The following is a 14,441-nucleotide window of genomic DNA, read 5'->3' on the forward strand; positions in this document are numbered from 1 at the left end:
AAGGATATATGTAACCAGATGTTCGTAGCAGCACAATTCACCATAGCTAAGATCTGGAAACAGCCTAAGTGCCCATCAGTAGATGAATGGATTAGAAAACTGTGGTACATCTATACGATGGAATACTATGCTGCTGTTAAAAAGAAGGAACTCCTACCATTTGCAACATCATGGATGGAACTGGAGAGCATTATGCTAAGTGAAACAAGCCAGTCAATGAAGGAAAAATACCACATGATCTCACTCATTCATGGATAATAAAGACCATTACAAACTTTTGAACAATAATAGATACAGAGGCAGAGCTGCCTCAAACTGATTGCCAAACTGCAGTGGGAAGGCCAGAGAGAGTTGGGGGGCAGGAGGGAGGGGAGTAAGAGATCAACCGAAGGACTTGTATACATGCATATAAGCATAACTAATGGACATAAGACACTGGGGGGTAAGGGAGGGTAGGGGTTTGTCAAGGGCGGGGGGGAAAAAAAAGGACACTTATGTAATACCCTTTGTAATACTTTAAGCGAAAAATAAAAAATAAAATAAAATTAAATTAAAAAAAAAAATAATAAAAGACATATAGTGGTGGTTCCACTATAGTTAACTAGTTCTGTGTAATCTGTTGGTTTAATTATAAAAAGCTCTTACTTCATGATATAAAACACTTAGTTTATCTCTTTCTGCTGTCAATAATTTAACATTGGCCTGTATATCCTCCATATGTTTCTCAAATCTTTCCAGCATATGTTGAAGCTCATCTCTTTCTCTTGTGATCAGATGAATTTCAGAATTGTAATCACCCTGAAACATAAATTAAAAACAGAAGCTATCATTTGTTATAATTATCACCACAAGATTGTCACAAGGATGCTGGTGTTAAGATTGACTGAAAGATGCTAACAGACAAAAAAACCACAAGTTCCTTTAATGTAATTAAGGAACATGATTTTTAATCTTTAATGATAGGAGATGGGAGTGCTGGCAGTATTTGGGCAAATTTCACGGCCTTCAAGTTTCCAGGAAGAGACCCAGTTGCCAATGATACTATTTGATCAGATCTTATCCAACTGTCATTCTCCTGAAGTTATTTATAGTGGTGGTAACTAAAGTATAATCCTCAGACCAGAAGTATCAGCAACATCTAGGAACTTGTTAGACATGCAAGTTTTGGGGCCCAACCCAAACCTACTTAATCAGAAACACAGGACACAAGGCCCAGTAAATGGCTTATCAAGCCTTCCAGGTGACTCTGGTACATGCTAATAGTGGGAGACCACTAGTTTATAACCCTCTCCAGGGCAAGGACCAGGAGGCACTGTGTGCCTGCTCACCCAGTGCAAGGAACTATAATAGGCTAGAACATTCCTCAGTGTTTTCTGACAATCTAAGATCAATGTCTCAGACACACTAACTCCCAACTGTCCCAGCTTTAAACCAATGTGAGGTCTACCTTTGCAATCAGATAAATATAAATATTTCTACCAGGCAGTATATGTACATTAAGCAACTACTTCCAACATTTAAAACAAGATTATACCCATTATTCCGGTACAATTCAAAATATCCACTATCTTTACAGAAATCGTGGAAAACAAAGATAGTAAACAGACTTGGGACTACATTCAGAAGCCCTAGGTAGGGATAATCTGATAACTGGATACACTGAAAAGCATCCTGATCTATGTTACTGAGTATCTACTGTGCACATACCATGTACAACGTGGAGTTGGTAAATAGTAGATATCTGTGAGGTACCCCTCACCTGCAACTCGGAAATGAGTTATCCTCTCAGTTAAATAAGCAAAATCAAAACATAATGGATGAGGTTAGCTATCTGGACACCTTAAAGCAGGGGTCCTCAAACTACGGCCCCACGGGCCACATGCAGCCCGCCGAAAACATTTATCCGGCCCGCTGGGTGTTTTTGCCACCGCTGCCTATCCTGCTTAGCAGCCCACTCGTCCCGGGCCCGCAGTGTGCATGTGTGCAATGTCTGAGGGACAGTGAACTGGCCCCCTGTTTAATAAGTTTGAGGACCTCTGCCTTAAAGGATAAAATGTCTTACAGGACAAAAGCAGATTAGGATTTGAGGACTCAAGGCTTAAATAACTATAAAAGAAAATCTGTAACCTAAATAACAATATCTCACAGAAAGGAGGTAGTCTGCAGATTTCAGAAAAGAAGCACTCAGTGAAAAAGGATTTGACAGTGTCTTTTCATTATTGTCCAGGTCTCAGCTTAAATGTCACTTTCTCTAAGGTGTCCTTCCAAAATCTCCAATCTAATTTAGATCTCCTCTATATACTCTCACAGCCTTCTGAGTCTTTCCTGTATTTTCTTCATCAACACACATTTATTTTTGTGTTAACATATAATTGTTAATAACTCCCTTTTATTACTCCATTGTTTTCAACACACACACACACACACACACACACACGTGCACAGTGCTCAAGGTTATGAGGATAACAACTATGTCTTTACCTTGTATCTCTAGAGCCTCAGTATATATCTGTTGAACTGAACATGACTTTCGACCTATACCCGATTTGCTTTGAACCACCAAATAGTGAGGAAATGAAACATTTATTAGGAACTATATTTTATGCTAAACCCTTATGCAAATTACCTCATATAATCTTTACAAGAGATTTTAGTTACTGTCCTAACTTTGCTAACTTCAAAACCGGAGTTCCATGAAGTCAGGCAACTTGTCCAAGTTCACAAAGCCATTTTTTGGAGTTAAAACTTTTATCAGGCCTCTAACTTCAAAGCACTTTCTACTACACTATACTCAACACTCGCAGTTGGAACCATGGTGAAAGGGGACAGTGTCCCCCCTGTATACAGACAACAGAGAATCAACAAGGGTACTGTTGACAAAGATCACTGATTTTAAAAATGTCAGTATTTTTTCTGAGTTACTGTAATCCATAGAAACAGTGCCTAAATTTCCCAATAAAGCAGGATTGAAAACTCACAGTTGTGAGTCTTGGGAACTAGAGAGTGGGCTGCACTCTCCAGTTCCCAGCACTCACAACTGTCTGACACTCCACCCGTTTCAATAGTGTACATACCCACTTCCGTACCATGCCTTCAATTTATTACTGCGAATCTAAAATGCTCTGAACATCTCAACTTCTAAACTTTGGAAAGTAAATTGTTTGTCCATGTCAGGTAACATTAGAATATTTCAAGACAGTAAATAAGTTGAAGGGGAAAAGAGTCTCACCTGATTTTACCAGTATCTTACCAAAATCTCTCATCTGTCTTTCAGTTGTGAATCACACCACGAAACTGAATCGAATATTTAGGTTAAAAGCTTTGAGATCATTATCTACTCAGTTCTATTTAATAAATACTTGGTTAAGTTAATCAACCATTTTTGTGGAAGATTCTCAAACATAATGAAGGTAGTCAATTCAGTAGTTTATTTTTCATGAGCCTTATGTACAAATGGGGATTTAAAAATGACTCAATGATTTAAATTGTATTTTTCCCCTAATTCATTCTGCTTATAATAGATAACATAAAATAGTGCGTATCCTAACACCTGTAAATCAAATTCAGTCATTAGACAATGAGGTCAAAATCTGAAGCCTAATCAGAAAATGACTCAAAACCATTTGACAATTGACAGGATCTTTAGGAAAAAGATGATGGAACTGGCCAATTCAGCCAAGTCTGAAATCAAATGTTTTGAGTTTGAATGACTTTACTCCTAACTTTTCCTAATTTATCTAGAGTGTAGTAATTTTAGGGTAACACAAGCCTCTGGGACTCCTACAGCTCCAAAGCTTAAAAAATAAAGAAAAATCTAAAGAATTCACATACTCATAAAACAATGATACTCATAAAACATTGAAAATAATTAAGATCTAAAATAGACACTGTGGTTTTGACCTCTCATAAATCATGATTACCTTTACCTAATATACATCTTTAGACTACCATCTTATAAATGTCGTTGTAGTATTAATAGGATGATCTGTCTGGCATCCACTTGGACTTACTACTTTCTCCTGTTGTGTGATTTACATGGAAGATGCCTGGTCTGTACAGTGTGATTCACCTTTCTGACTAGTCCAAGGCAGGGAATGGCATGAAGCCATGTTGCCTGCCATGTGGACAAAGCCACTCTGCTCCGAGAGAAAATGCAGCTGATACTGAAAGGTTAGAAAGAGAAGAAATGTCTAGTGGCATGAGTTCCTGGTTCCAGTTTCTGGAAGCCCAGATGCCCTTACACTCGTCGCATATACGTAATGAGCTATTCAGTCTTTCCATTTTTTCCAGGAATCAGTATATCACGCTTTGTTCTTAAGTAGCTTTCCTAATTAATGCAGTGTTTCTATAGTATAGGTGATGGAAGAAAACAAAAATCAAAATTAAAACTTTTAAAAAGTATGAATGACATTTAACATTTAATAATAATGTTATATTTAATACAGTAATAAACCAGAAGTTTGTTCAAAAAGATACTCTCTTGCTTTATCAATAATTACTCTGATAAAAAGATATTACCTTTTCTAGCATTTTAAATGTTGAAGCTTTTTCATGTGCAGAATAATTTATAGAGCAAGATCTTCTCTGTATTATATGCTGGAGTCTTTCTAGCTCTTTCTTATAAAAATCTCGTTCTTCTTCTATACCTTTCAGAAATGTATCTAAACGAGAAGGTGACTTGTCTCGACGTTTTATTCCATGCTCTAGCCTCATCCTCTCAACTTCCAAAGTAAGTTCTCTTTCTGAAAAATGAACATAAATATTAAAAGCTGCATTTAAAATGTGTAATTAGTCAAATAAATTATATCAATAATGCTTGAAATGCAAGCTACTAAAAATTATTAACTGTTTTGTATATCGCCTATAACTGCTAGGTATCAAAGAAGTAAATACTAAGAGGAAAGGAGAAAAATTAACCTCATTATTTATGTGCTATTAGTTAGAGAAACAAATACTAGTCTGTCTCACTAACTAGAACAAAGACTCCACAACAGCAGGGACCTTGTGTATCTTGTTTACCATCGTATATGCCAGTACCCAAAACAGAACCTGGCACACAGCAGGCTCATAAACATTTGTCTAATGAATGAATAAATGAATATATGAACTCTTACACGTTCCTTAAAAACCTCATTTAGGAATGGTACCTGGCAGAAAGGTAGCCTATTTCAAGTGTGTGTGTGTGTCTACTTTCAGGAGATACAAGTGCATTTCCTTACAAAGATTCTGTTCTTTAATTTTTCACTTTTAGAATAATCTTCCCCTTAGTCTTAATTAATTCTATTACAGTTCTGCCTCGAAGAATAGAATTCTATTGGAAACTTTCAAGCAGGGTTTCCTGTATTAACTAGTAAAAATAAAAAGAATTCTGCAAGGTCCTGAGGGAGAGAGATATTCTACTGCATCTACAGTGTCTAGCATGGATTCTGTTAAACAGCAAGCACTCTTTAAAATTATCTATTGAATGAATGAAAGATCATCTCCTAAGAAAAATAATACATCAAGAGGAAATCACAATCACTTCTTAAGTTACCAACATTTTATATTTTACCTGTATCTCCAAAACTTTCAATTTTTTTGCTAAGCCTTTGCTTTTCTTGTTCAAGCTGATGAACAACAGTTTCCAAGTCTGATCTTATAAGAAGCTCATCACTCAGTCTCTCTTTTTCTTTATGGCATAAGTTTAATTCCTGCAAATTTTAATACTATAATTAAGATTTCAAACAACTTTAGAAAACATTATAGCACTTAAAAAATATTTTTTTAATCCTCACCTAAGAATGTTTTTATTTATCTATTTTAGAGAGGAAGAAAAAGAGAAAGAGAAAGAGAGAAAGAGAAACATCAATGTGAGAGAGAAACATCAATCTGTTACCTTCCATACCCACCCTGACCGACCAGGGATTGAACCCACAACCTTTGGGTATAGGAGACAATGCTCCAACTAACTTAGCCACCAGGCAAGGACTAATATATATATATATATATTAGTCCTTGCCTGGTATGTATGTATGTTCGGCTGTCCAGTCTAATTAGCATATTATGCTTTTATTATAGTCTCGAACTGACAGATCTTGCTAACAGGCAGACATTCCTAGGTGGTCATTCAAAAGGTTATTGAGGATTTTGTTAACATGGATGAGTATCTACTGGAAACAATGACTAATACTAATTTCTAGATTTTCTTGTTATGTAAATTCTTTATATTATCTAATACATATATATATATGTATGTATTTAAAAGCATGTTTACTTAAGAGCAACTCACATACATACATAAACACTCTTAGTCAAATATATGGTTTCAACTAAAGTTACTAGTAATTACCAATTGTGGCTAAAAACAACATAAAACCTAAATGTTAACAGTGCTCTTTTCTGAGTATATAGAATTAGATTTACTTTTTTTTTTTCATTTGTTTAGTAAACGGTCCCATATCTTAAAAAATAAATATGTACTGTGCAATAAAATTTAATTTTTTTTTAAAGGAGGGCAGGAGAAAGACAGAGTTCTAAGACTACCATAGGTGTCTGTAATTAGCTTGCTTATTCTCTCAGCTCACCTGCACAATGGGGATAGGACCAGTAAGACACTGCGGATTCACTGGTGAGAACTGATCTATGGATGTGAAGCACTCTACACAGTGTCCAGCACATGGCAATTGCTTAATGAATGTTAGCTATAGATATTAACATTTATTTTAAAAATACATAAAATATGGCACTAATTGAAAAGATAAGACAAGTTAGAAAGTAATTATAGCAACATCTTACTGTCAGCCAACACTGGCAAAACATGGGCATAGTTCTGAGACAAGCACTTTGAATCACATTCAACTGTTTATAGGGCTCATACAAACAGCAGCAAACAAACTGCAAAAGTACCTGCCATCATGGAGCTTACATTGAGTTTTACGATGTAAAGACATCATCAAACATATAGATGTTTGTCTACTTTCTGTTTATTGAGCTCATGGGAGAAATTTACAATATCTCTGGAGACTGAAGAGTGGACAACAATTAACAGGTTTAGTTAATTAAATTATTCAATATTGAACTGAATTGAAATCCTACAGTTGAATGAAAAGGAAGCCATTGTGATATGCTGTCCATAGTGAGCGTATAAAAATCACAAGTATTTGAGCACCTACTATGTGCCAGTGTGTCACAATGGCTTCATTTTTAAATTTGCCTTTGCCACCAGAACAATGCACACTAGACCAGCGGTCACCAACCGGTGGTCCATGAGGTCTGAAAGGATGGCGACTGCTGCATTAGATTATATAAAGAATTTACATAACAAGAAAATCTAGAAATTAGTATTAGTCATTGTTTCCAGTAGATACTCATCCATGTTAACAAAATCCTCAATAACCTTTTGAATGACCACCTAGGAATGTCTGCCTGTTAGCAAGATCTGTCAGTTCGAGACTATAATAAAAGCATAATATGCTAATTAGACTGGACAGCCGAACAACCTTCTGGACATCTTTCTGAATGAAGCTGTGGCGAAGGGGGCCGAGGCAGAGGTGGGTAGGGGTGATCAGGAAGGCAGGCGAGCAGTTAGGGGCAATCAGGCAAAGTGGTTAGAGGCTATCAGTCAGGCAGGCAGAGTGGTTAGGGGCGATCAGGCAGGCATGCAGAGGTGGTTAGAGGCGATCAGGCAGGCAGGCAGGCAAGTAGTTAGGGGGATCAGGCAGGTGAGTAGTTAGGGAGATCAGGCAGGCAGAGTGGTTAGGTGCGATCAGGCAGGCTGGTGAGGGGTTAGGGGTGATCAGGCAGGCAGAATGGTTAGGGGCGATCAGGCAGGCAGGCGAGCAGTTAGGGGCATCAGGCAGGCAGGCAGAGGCAATTAGAGGCGATCAGGCAGGCAGGCGAGCAGTTAGGGGTGATCAGGCAGGCAGGCGAGTGGTTAGGGGGCGATCAGGCAGGCAGGCAGAGTACTTAGGGGCAATCGACCGGCAGTCGGACATCCCCCGAGGGGTCCTGGATTGCGAGGGTGCAGGCCAGGCTGAGGGGCCCTCCCCCCCCCCATCCGTGCACGAATTTCATGCACCAGTCCTCTAGTATAGGATAATATTCTATGTCTAGACTTATGCTGGAATGATTACTATTATTCTGATTTGAAGACTACCAGAACAAATAGTATGGCTAGGAAAACTATTAAAAGAGGACTGAGTGCTTTTAATAAAAGTCAACAGCACCCATATGACTTTCAGCTAATTTCTCAACAAAAACTTTGCAGGCCAGAAAGGAATGGCAAGAAATATTCAAAGTGATGAATAACAAGGACCTACAACCAAGATTACTCTACCCAGCAAAGCTCTCATTTAGAATTGAAGGTCAGATAAAGAGCTTCACAGACAAGAAAAACCTAAAGGAATTCATCACCACCAAACCAGTATTGCATGAAATGTTGAAGGATATTCTTGAAGAAGAGGAAGAAGAAAAATAAATAAAAGATATGAACAGCCGTAACCGGTTTGGCTCAGTGGATAGAGCGTCGGCCTGCGGACTGAAAGGTCCCGGGTTCGATTCCGGTCAAGGGCATGTACCTTGGTTGTGGGCACATCTCCAGTAGGGAGTGTGCAGGAGGCAGCTGATCAATGTTTCTCTCTCGTCAATGTGTCTAGCTCTCTATCTCTCTCCCTTCCTCTCTGTTAAAAAAAAAAAAAATCAATAAAAAAGATATGAACAATGAAATGACAATAAATACGTATCTATCAACAATTGAATCTAAAAATCAAAATAAACCAACAAAGAATCTAATGAACAAAATAAACTGATGAATAAAACAGAATCAGAGAAATGGAAATATGGGGTGCAGGAAAAGATTAACCAAAGAACTTATATACAGCCCTGGCTGGTTTGGCTCTGTGGATAGAGCATTGGCCTGCAGACCAAAGCATCCCGGGTTCGATTCCGCTCAAGGGCACATGTCCGGGGTTGCGGGCTCAATCCCCAGTAGGGGGTGTGCAGGAGGCAGCCGATCAATGATTCCCTTTGATGTTTCTCTCTCTCTCTTCCTCTCCCTTCCTCTCTGAAATGAATAAAAATATATTTTAAAAAAAGAACTTATATGCATATATGCATTACCTATGGACACAGACAATAGGGTGCTAAATAAAAGAAGCCAGGCACAAAGGCCACATATTACTAGTATATGGTTCCATTTATATAAACTGTCCAGGATAGGCAAATCTAAAGAAACAGAAAAGTAGATTATTAGTTTCAGGGCTGAATAGAGGAAAATGCCCTGTTATTAGACAGTAGTGATGTCTGCATTACTTAGTGACTACACTAAAACCACTAAATCATACACTTAAAAGAGTGAATATTATAATGTGTAAATTATATCTAAGTTAAAATATATGTAAAATAAGCATAAAAATGTTCTTACCAAAAATTCTGACAATTAAAGTACTTACCAGTTGAAGTTTTGCCATTGTTTCTTCAAGATTCCGCATTTCAGAAATATTTCTTTTAATCTCTTTCTAGGAATAAAAAGCCTATTAGGTAAATACTTAAAAATCAAGAATACTTAGCACTAAGTCACATTACAAATAAGGCCATTTTCCAAGTAGTTCATGCTCCCTCTCACCAGTGTAATCTGAGGCTTTAGCCCTCAGCCTCAATTTCAATGAAGAGGAGGCATAGTTGAGGCTTCTCTTTAATTTCTTGGCATCTTGAATACAGGGACCTATTTGTAACAGCTGAAACAAGAGGGTCACTTGAAAATCTTTTTTTGCCTATATACTTGTAGGACTTTCCTTGAACCCGTTTTTAGAATTCATCTTATGGGATTCTCATTTCCTGATTTTCCTATCCTATTTGCTTTCTCCCCACCTGCTACTACCAACCTGTAACTGCAACTGTTTTCTTTAATTCCTTTCAGCAATATTTTATAGTTTTTAGTGTACATGTCTTTCACTTTGTTGGTTAAGTTTATTCCTAAGTATTTTATTCTTTTTTATGCTACTGTAAATGGTATTATTCATTTCCTTTTTGGATTTTAATTATTCGTGTACCGAAACTCACCTGATTTTTGTGTGCTGCTTTTGCACCCTGCAACTTTTCTGGATTTGCTTATTAGTTCTGTGATTTTTGTTTGTGTGTGTGAAATCATTAGGGTTTTTGACATATATGATTATGTCATCTGGAAACATAATTTTACTTCTTTCTTTCCCATGTAATGCCTTTTATTTCTTTTTCTTGCCTAAGTGCTCTGGCTAGGATTTCCAGTACTATGTTGCACGGAAGTGGTAAGAATGGGCATGCTTACCTTGTTTCTGATCTTAGAGAAAAAGCTTTCAGTCTTTCACCACTGGGTGTAATGTTAACTGTGGGCTTTTCATATAAGGCCTTTATTACGTCGAGGCAATGTCCTTCTATTCCATTAATTAGTGGAGGTGACACTGTATAAACTTAATTCAGCAATGTACAGTAGTGATGGTCTTCAAACTAGGTTATATCCATTACTGAGATAACATGAAGACTTCCAAATATTATGTAAAACTGTCATATGCACATGGTTTTAAGGAATCAATATCTGGATTCTTGTTCTCTGCGTTCAGTCCTTCTTAAATTTTATTTACCCGAGAACCTGCTTGTGATCTAGGTCATGTGAGTTCTCCTTCCCAACCTTCACTCTTACAACTATCTCCCACTTTTTCAAAATAAAGGCAGACATCTAATGTCCCACTTTCTCAAGATATGAAAAACTTTTGACGCACTAGACAAAAAGATAATCTGAAAAGTTGGGGCTGGCCAAAACCTTACGCACTATTTTCTCCCATTATATATTATTAAGAGATGTCTATCCAATAAAATTTTAGTAGTTTTACTTAATATTTAATAAGTATTATCAAAATTTGTAGTATTTGTCACACTGATTACTAGTAAGTGTAATGATAACACTATTCAGAGGAAAATGTTAACACTGTGAACTGTATAGTTACAGGACATTTTAAAAAATAAAATATTTCACATTATGTATTTTTTTTAAATAATCTTTTTTTAAAATATATTTTATTGATTTTTTACAGAGAGAAAGGGAGAGGGACAGAGAGTCAGAAACATTGATGAGAGAGAAACATCAATTAGCTGCCTCCTGCACACCCCCTACTGGGGATGTGCCTGCAACCAAGGTACATGCCCTTGACCGGAATTGAACCCGGGACCCTTCAGTCCCCAGGCCAACGCTCTATCCACTGAGCGTTCAGGGCCGCTCCACAAACCGATCAGGGCCATTATGTATTTTTTTTTATTGCAGAGACATTTGAAGGAGTGCTCATAAAAAGATATTCAAGCATAGGATAAAATTCTGCAAGGATTTCAAGAAAGGTTTATTTGGATTCTACCAGCGACTTTAAAAGAATGACGTGACAGTTTTATTTTAAGAGATCAATATTTACAACAGATGAAATTACATCCTTTACGTCTATTTAAATTTAAAGATAAAAAATTACCTACCAACGTAAAAATGTGCAAGAACAAAAATAGTGTTTTTTTTAAAAACCTTTAAAGGGTTTATGAGCACAAAATGACAAAGATGACAAACTTCTGGTGTTCACTCACAATGCAGAGATAAAAGGACAGATGGAAATCTTGAAGAAAAATAGGACAGAGTCTAGAGAACTAGCTTAGATACAGGTGTGCTTCAGAAACACAAACAACTAGTGCAAGCTTTGAGAGAGTATAAACAACACTTTAGAAAAACATGAATTACAAAACAAACCAATCAAAAGAACTGAATCAGATCTCAAAAGGGTATAAGCTCATATATTCTAGGACAGTGGTCAGCAAACTGCGACTCGCGAGCCACATGCGGCTCTTTGGCCCCTTGAGTGTGGCTCTTCCACAAAATACCACGTGCGGGCGCGCACATACAGTGCGATTGAAACTTCGTGGCCTGTGCGCAGAAGTCGGTTTTCAGCCTGGGCGAGTCTATTTTGAAGAAGTGGCGTTAGAAGAAGTGGGGGGTGTCTGTCGGTCAGTCGGGCGATGGGAGACGCGGCACAGGCGGGCCGCAGGATACGCAGCGCGGGGGAGGCGCGCGCGATTCATGGATGAGTTGACTGAGCCAGTCAGCAGTCTCATGTGCAGTGGTTAGCACTAGTCGCATCCGCAAATCGCGCCCGGGTGACAAAAGTACCTACTCGAAGCATAAAGTTACCTGTATTTTTCCAACCAGCTGCAAATCCTACATGTATTTTTGTCATCAATTTAAGAATTGTAATTCTTTTGTGTTGGTGGCTTTATTATTGTAAAATGAAACATTTTTTAGGTGCCCTGTTTGAGATGGCTACAAAGAAGCAGCAAAGAAAAACGGAAGACGAAAACCGTGAATTTAAAGTTGAATGTACCTACCTATATAGTTTAAGTTTAAAAAATTTGGCTCTCAAAAGAAATTTCAATCGTTGTACTGTTGATATTTGGCTCTGTTGACGAATGAGTTTGCTGACCACTATTCTAGGAGAATTAAAAAACACTCCCACAGCGTAGACATACCTTTGCTTCCCCAAGTTCTTTATCTGCAGTCTCAAGCACTTCTTCTTTATGTCTTTCCAACTGCTGTGCTAACTGGTCTATTTCAGTTAATTCTTGGCAAAGTTTTTCATTTTTGTTACTTAAATTAACAACTTCAGTAGTCACTGTTTCCTTGGTTTCCATAAGGTCTTGTATATGCTTCTCCAGGTCTTTATTAGCTTGCTGAAGAAAGTCAACCTACATTGAATTTGTAATTTGTAAAAAATATGAAATGAAAAATTATCCTAAACACTAAACTTTCAAAATTATATTTCAAAAAATACTATATTTTTAAAATACAAAACTTAAAACCACAACTATTTTACAAACATTTTATTTTGAATTGCAAAACTGATAATGTGTGGCTTAATAAAAATATTTATAGCCCTAACTGGTTTGGCTCAGTGGATAGAGCATCGGCCTGCGGACTCAAGGGTCCCAGGTTCGATTCCAGTCAAGGGCATGTACCTTGGTTGTGGGCACATCCCCAGTAGGAGGCGTGCAGGAGGCAGCTGATCGATGTTTCTCTCTCATCGATGTTTCTAACTCTCTATCCCTCTCCCTTCCTCTCTGTAAAAAATAAATAAAATATATTTAAAAAAAAATATATATATATATAGTCATTGGCTTTAGATTTCACAAACATTTTATTTTGAATTGCAAAACTGATAATGTGTGGCTTAATAAAAATATATATAGTCATTGGCTTTAGAATTTCAAGCATGGAAGGACAAATAAAAAATTTGTATGACCATTTTTCCAACATCTAGTTCTAAAACTATGACGAGAATATAACTAAGATGATAATATTACTCTAGACTGTGCTATGCAATGTAATGGCCACCAGCATCCACATGTGGCTACTGGGCACTTTCAATGTGGCTAGTCCAAACTGAGATGTGCTATGAATGTAAAATACACACAAGATTTCAAAGACAGCACAAAAAAATAAAGAGAATGTACAATACCTCAATTATATTTTACATGAATTAGAGATTGAAAAAAATATTTTAGATACATTGAGATACATTTTTTAAATCAATGTCACCTCTTTCTTTTTACTTTTTTAATCTGGCTACTAGAAAATTTTACGTTACATACATGGCTCATAAAAAATATGTGTACTGAACAGCATTACTCAAGAGCTACTGCTGATATCGGTGCCTTACTCTATTCTGGTTCATCCCAGGCAGCACTGATATGTCTAAATTTCTAAAGATCAAGAGTCATGCTTTATGGACTTGTTCTTTCACTTTCAGGTCTAATGCATGACAGTGAATCCATTAGATAGGTAGTTAAAAACCCAAGTTTAATCTTGGTACTTATTTTTTTAATCCTCTTTTCTACATCATAAAAGAAATATATAGTCATAAAATTTTTTAAAATAAAGAATATCATAAAGAAGACTATCCCATTACACAAAGATAAACTGTTAGTATATTTTGGTTTCTTTTCTTCCAGTGTTTTCCCTCTCTGAGTTCATATATACAGTTTTTAAAAGCAAATTAAAGATCACATTATATCTACAGTTTATTCTCTTCTTTTAAATACTTAACATTATGGTGTATATATATTCCTGCCTCATTAAATATTCTTTACAAATATGATTTTTCAATAGCTGCCCCCTTTATCTGAATAGTCTGGCTCTGTCAAAAATTTCCCACTGTAAATAATACTTCAGTGAACAATACTGTCACTTCTACAAACCCGTGGACCATTATAAACAGTTAGGAATTTATACACTCAGTAAAATAATGATAAAAGTCATTACCTGAATATTTAAATGAGCAATAATCTTTTCGTTGGTTTTATTTTTAGTCTCCAGAGAGAGGATATCAGAGGAGCAGCCACCGTCCAATGCATTGGACAGTCGTTCTATCTCTCTTTCTCTTAATTCAATCTGAAGACAAAAT

The 14,441-nt window shown here is 36.8% G+C and overlaps 1 protein-coding gene across 5 annotated transcripts in view; it reads right to left on the reverse strand.

The window, feature by feature from the left end:
- CEP135 (centrosomal protein 135) overlaps positions 1–14,441 on the reverse strand; it is a 72,637-nt gene that overhangs the window by 42,060 nt on the left and 16,136 nt on the right. For all 5 annotated transcript variants that reach the window (XM_023758301.1, XM_023758302.1, XM_023758299.1 and 2 more), the window contains 6 exons: positions 14,300–14,428; positions 12,511–12,726; positions 9,429–9,494; positions 5,552–5,690; positions 4,519–4,742; positions 646–798 (listed from right to left, as the gene is read on the reverse strand). In XM_023758301.1, the coding sequence (XP_023614069.1) occupies positions 646–798; positions 4,519–4,742; positions 5,552–5,690; positions 9,429–9,494; positions 12,511–12,726; positions 14,300–14,428 (927 nt within the window). The remainder of the gene's footprint in view (positions 1–645; positions 799–4,518; positions 4,743–5,551; positions 5,691–9,428; positions 9,495–12,510; positions 12,727–14,299; positions 14,429–14,441) is intronic.

Source organism: Myotis lucifugus, unplaced genomic scaffold (assembly GCF_000147115.1).
Source record: "Myotis lucifugus unplaced genomic scaffold, Myoluc2.0 scaffold_127, whole genome shotgun sequence".
Lineage (NCBI taxonomy): Eukaryota > Metazoa > Chordata > Mammalia > Chiroptera > Vespertilionidae > Myotis > Myotis lucifugus.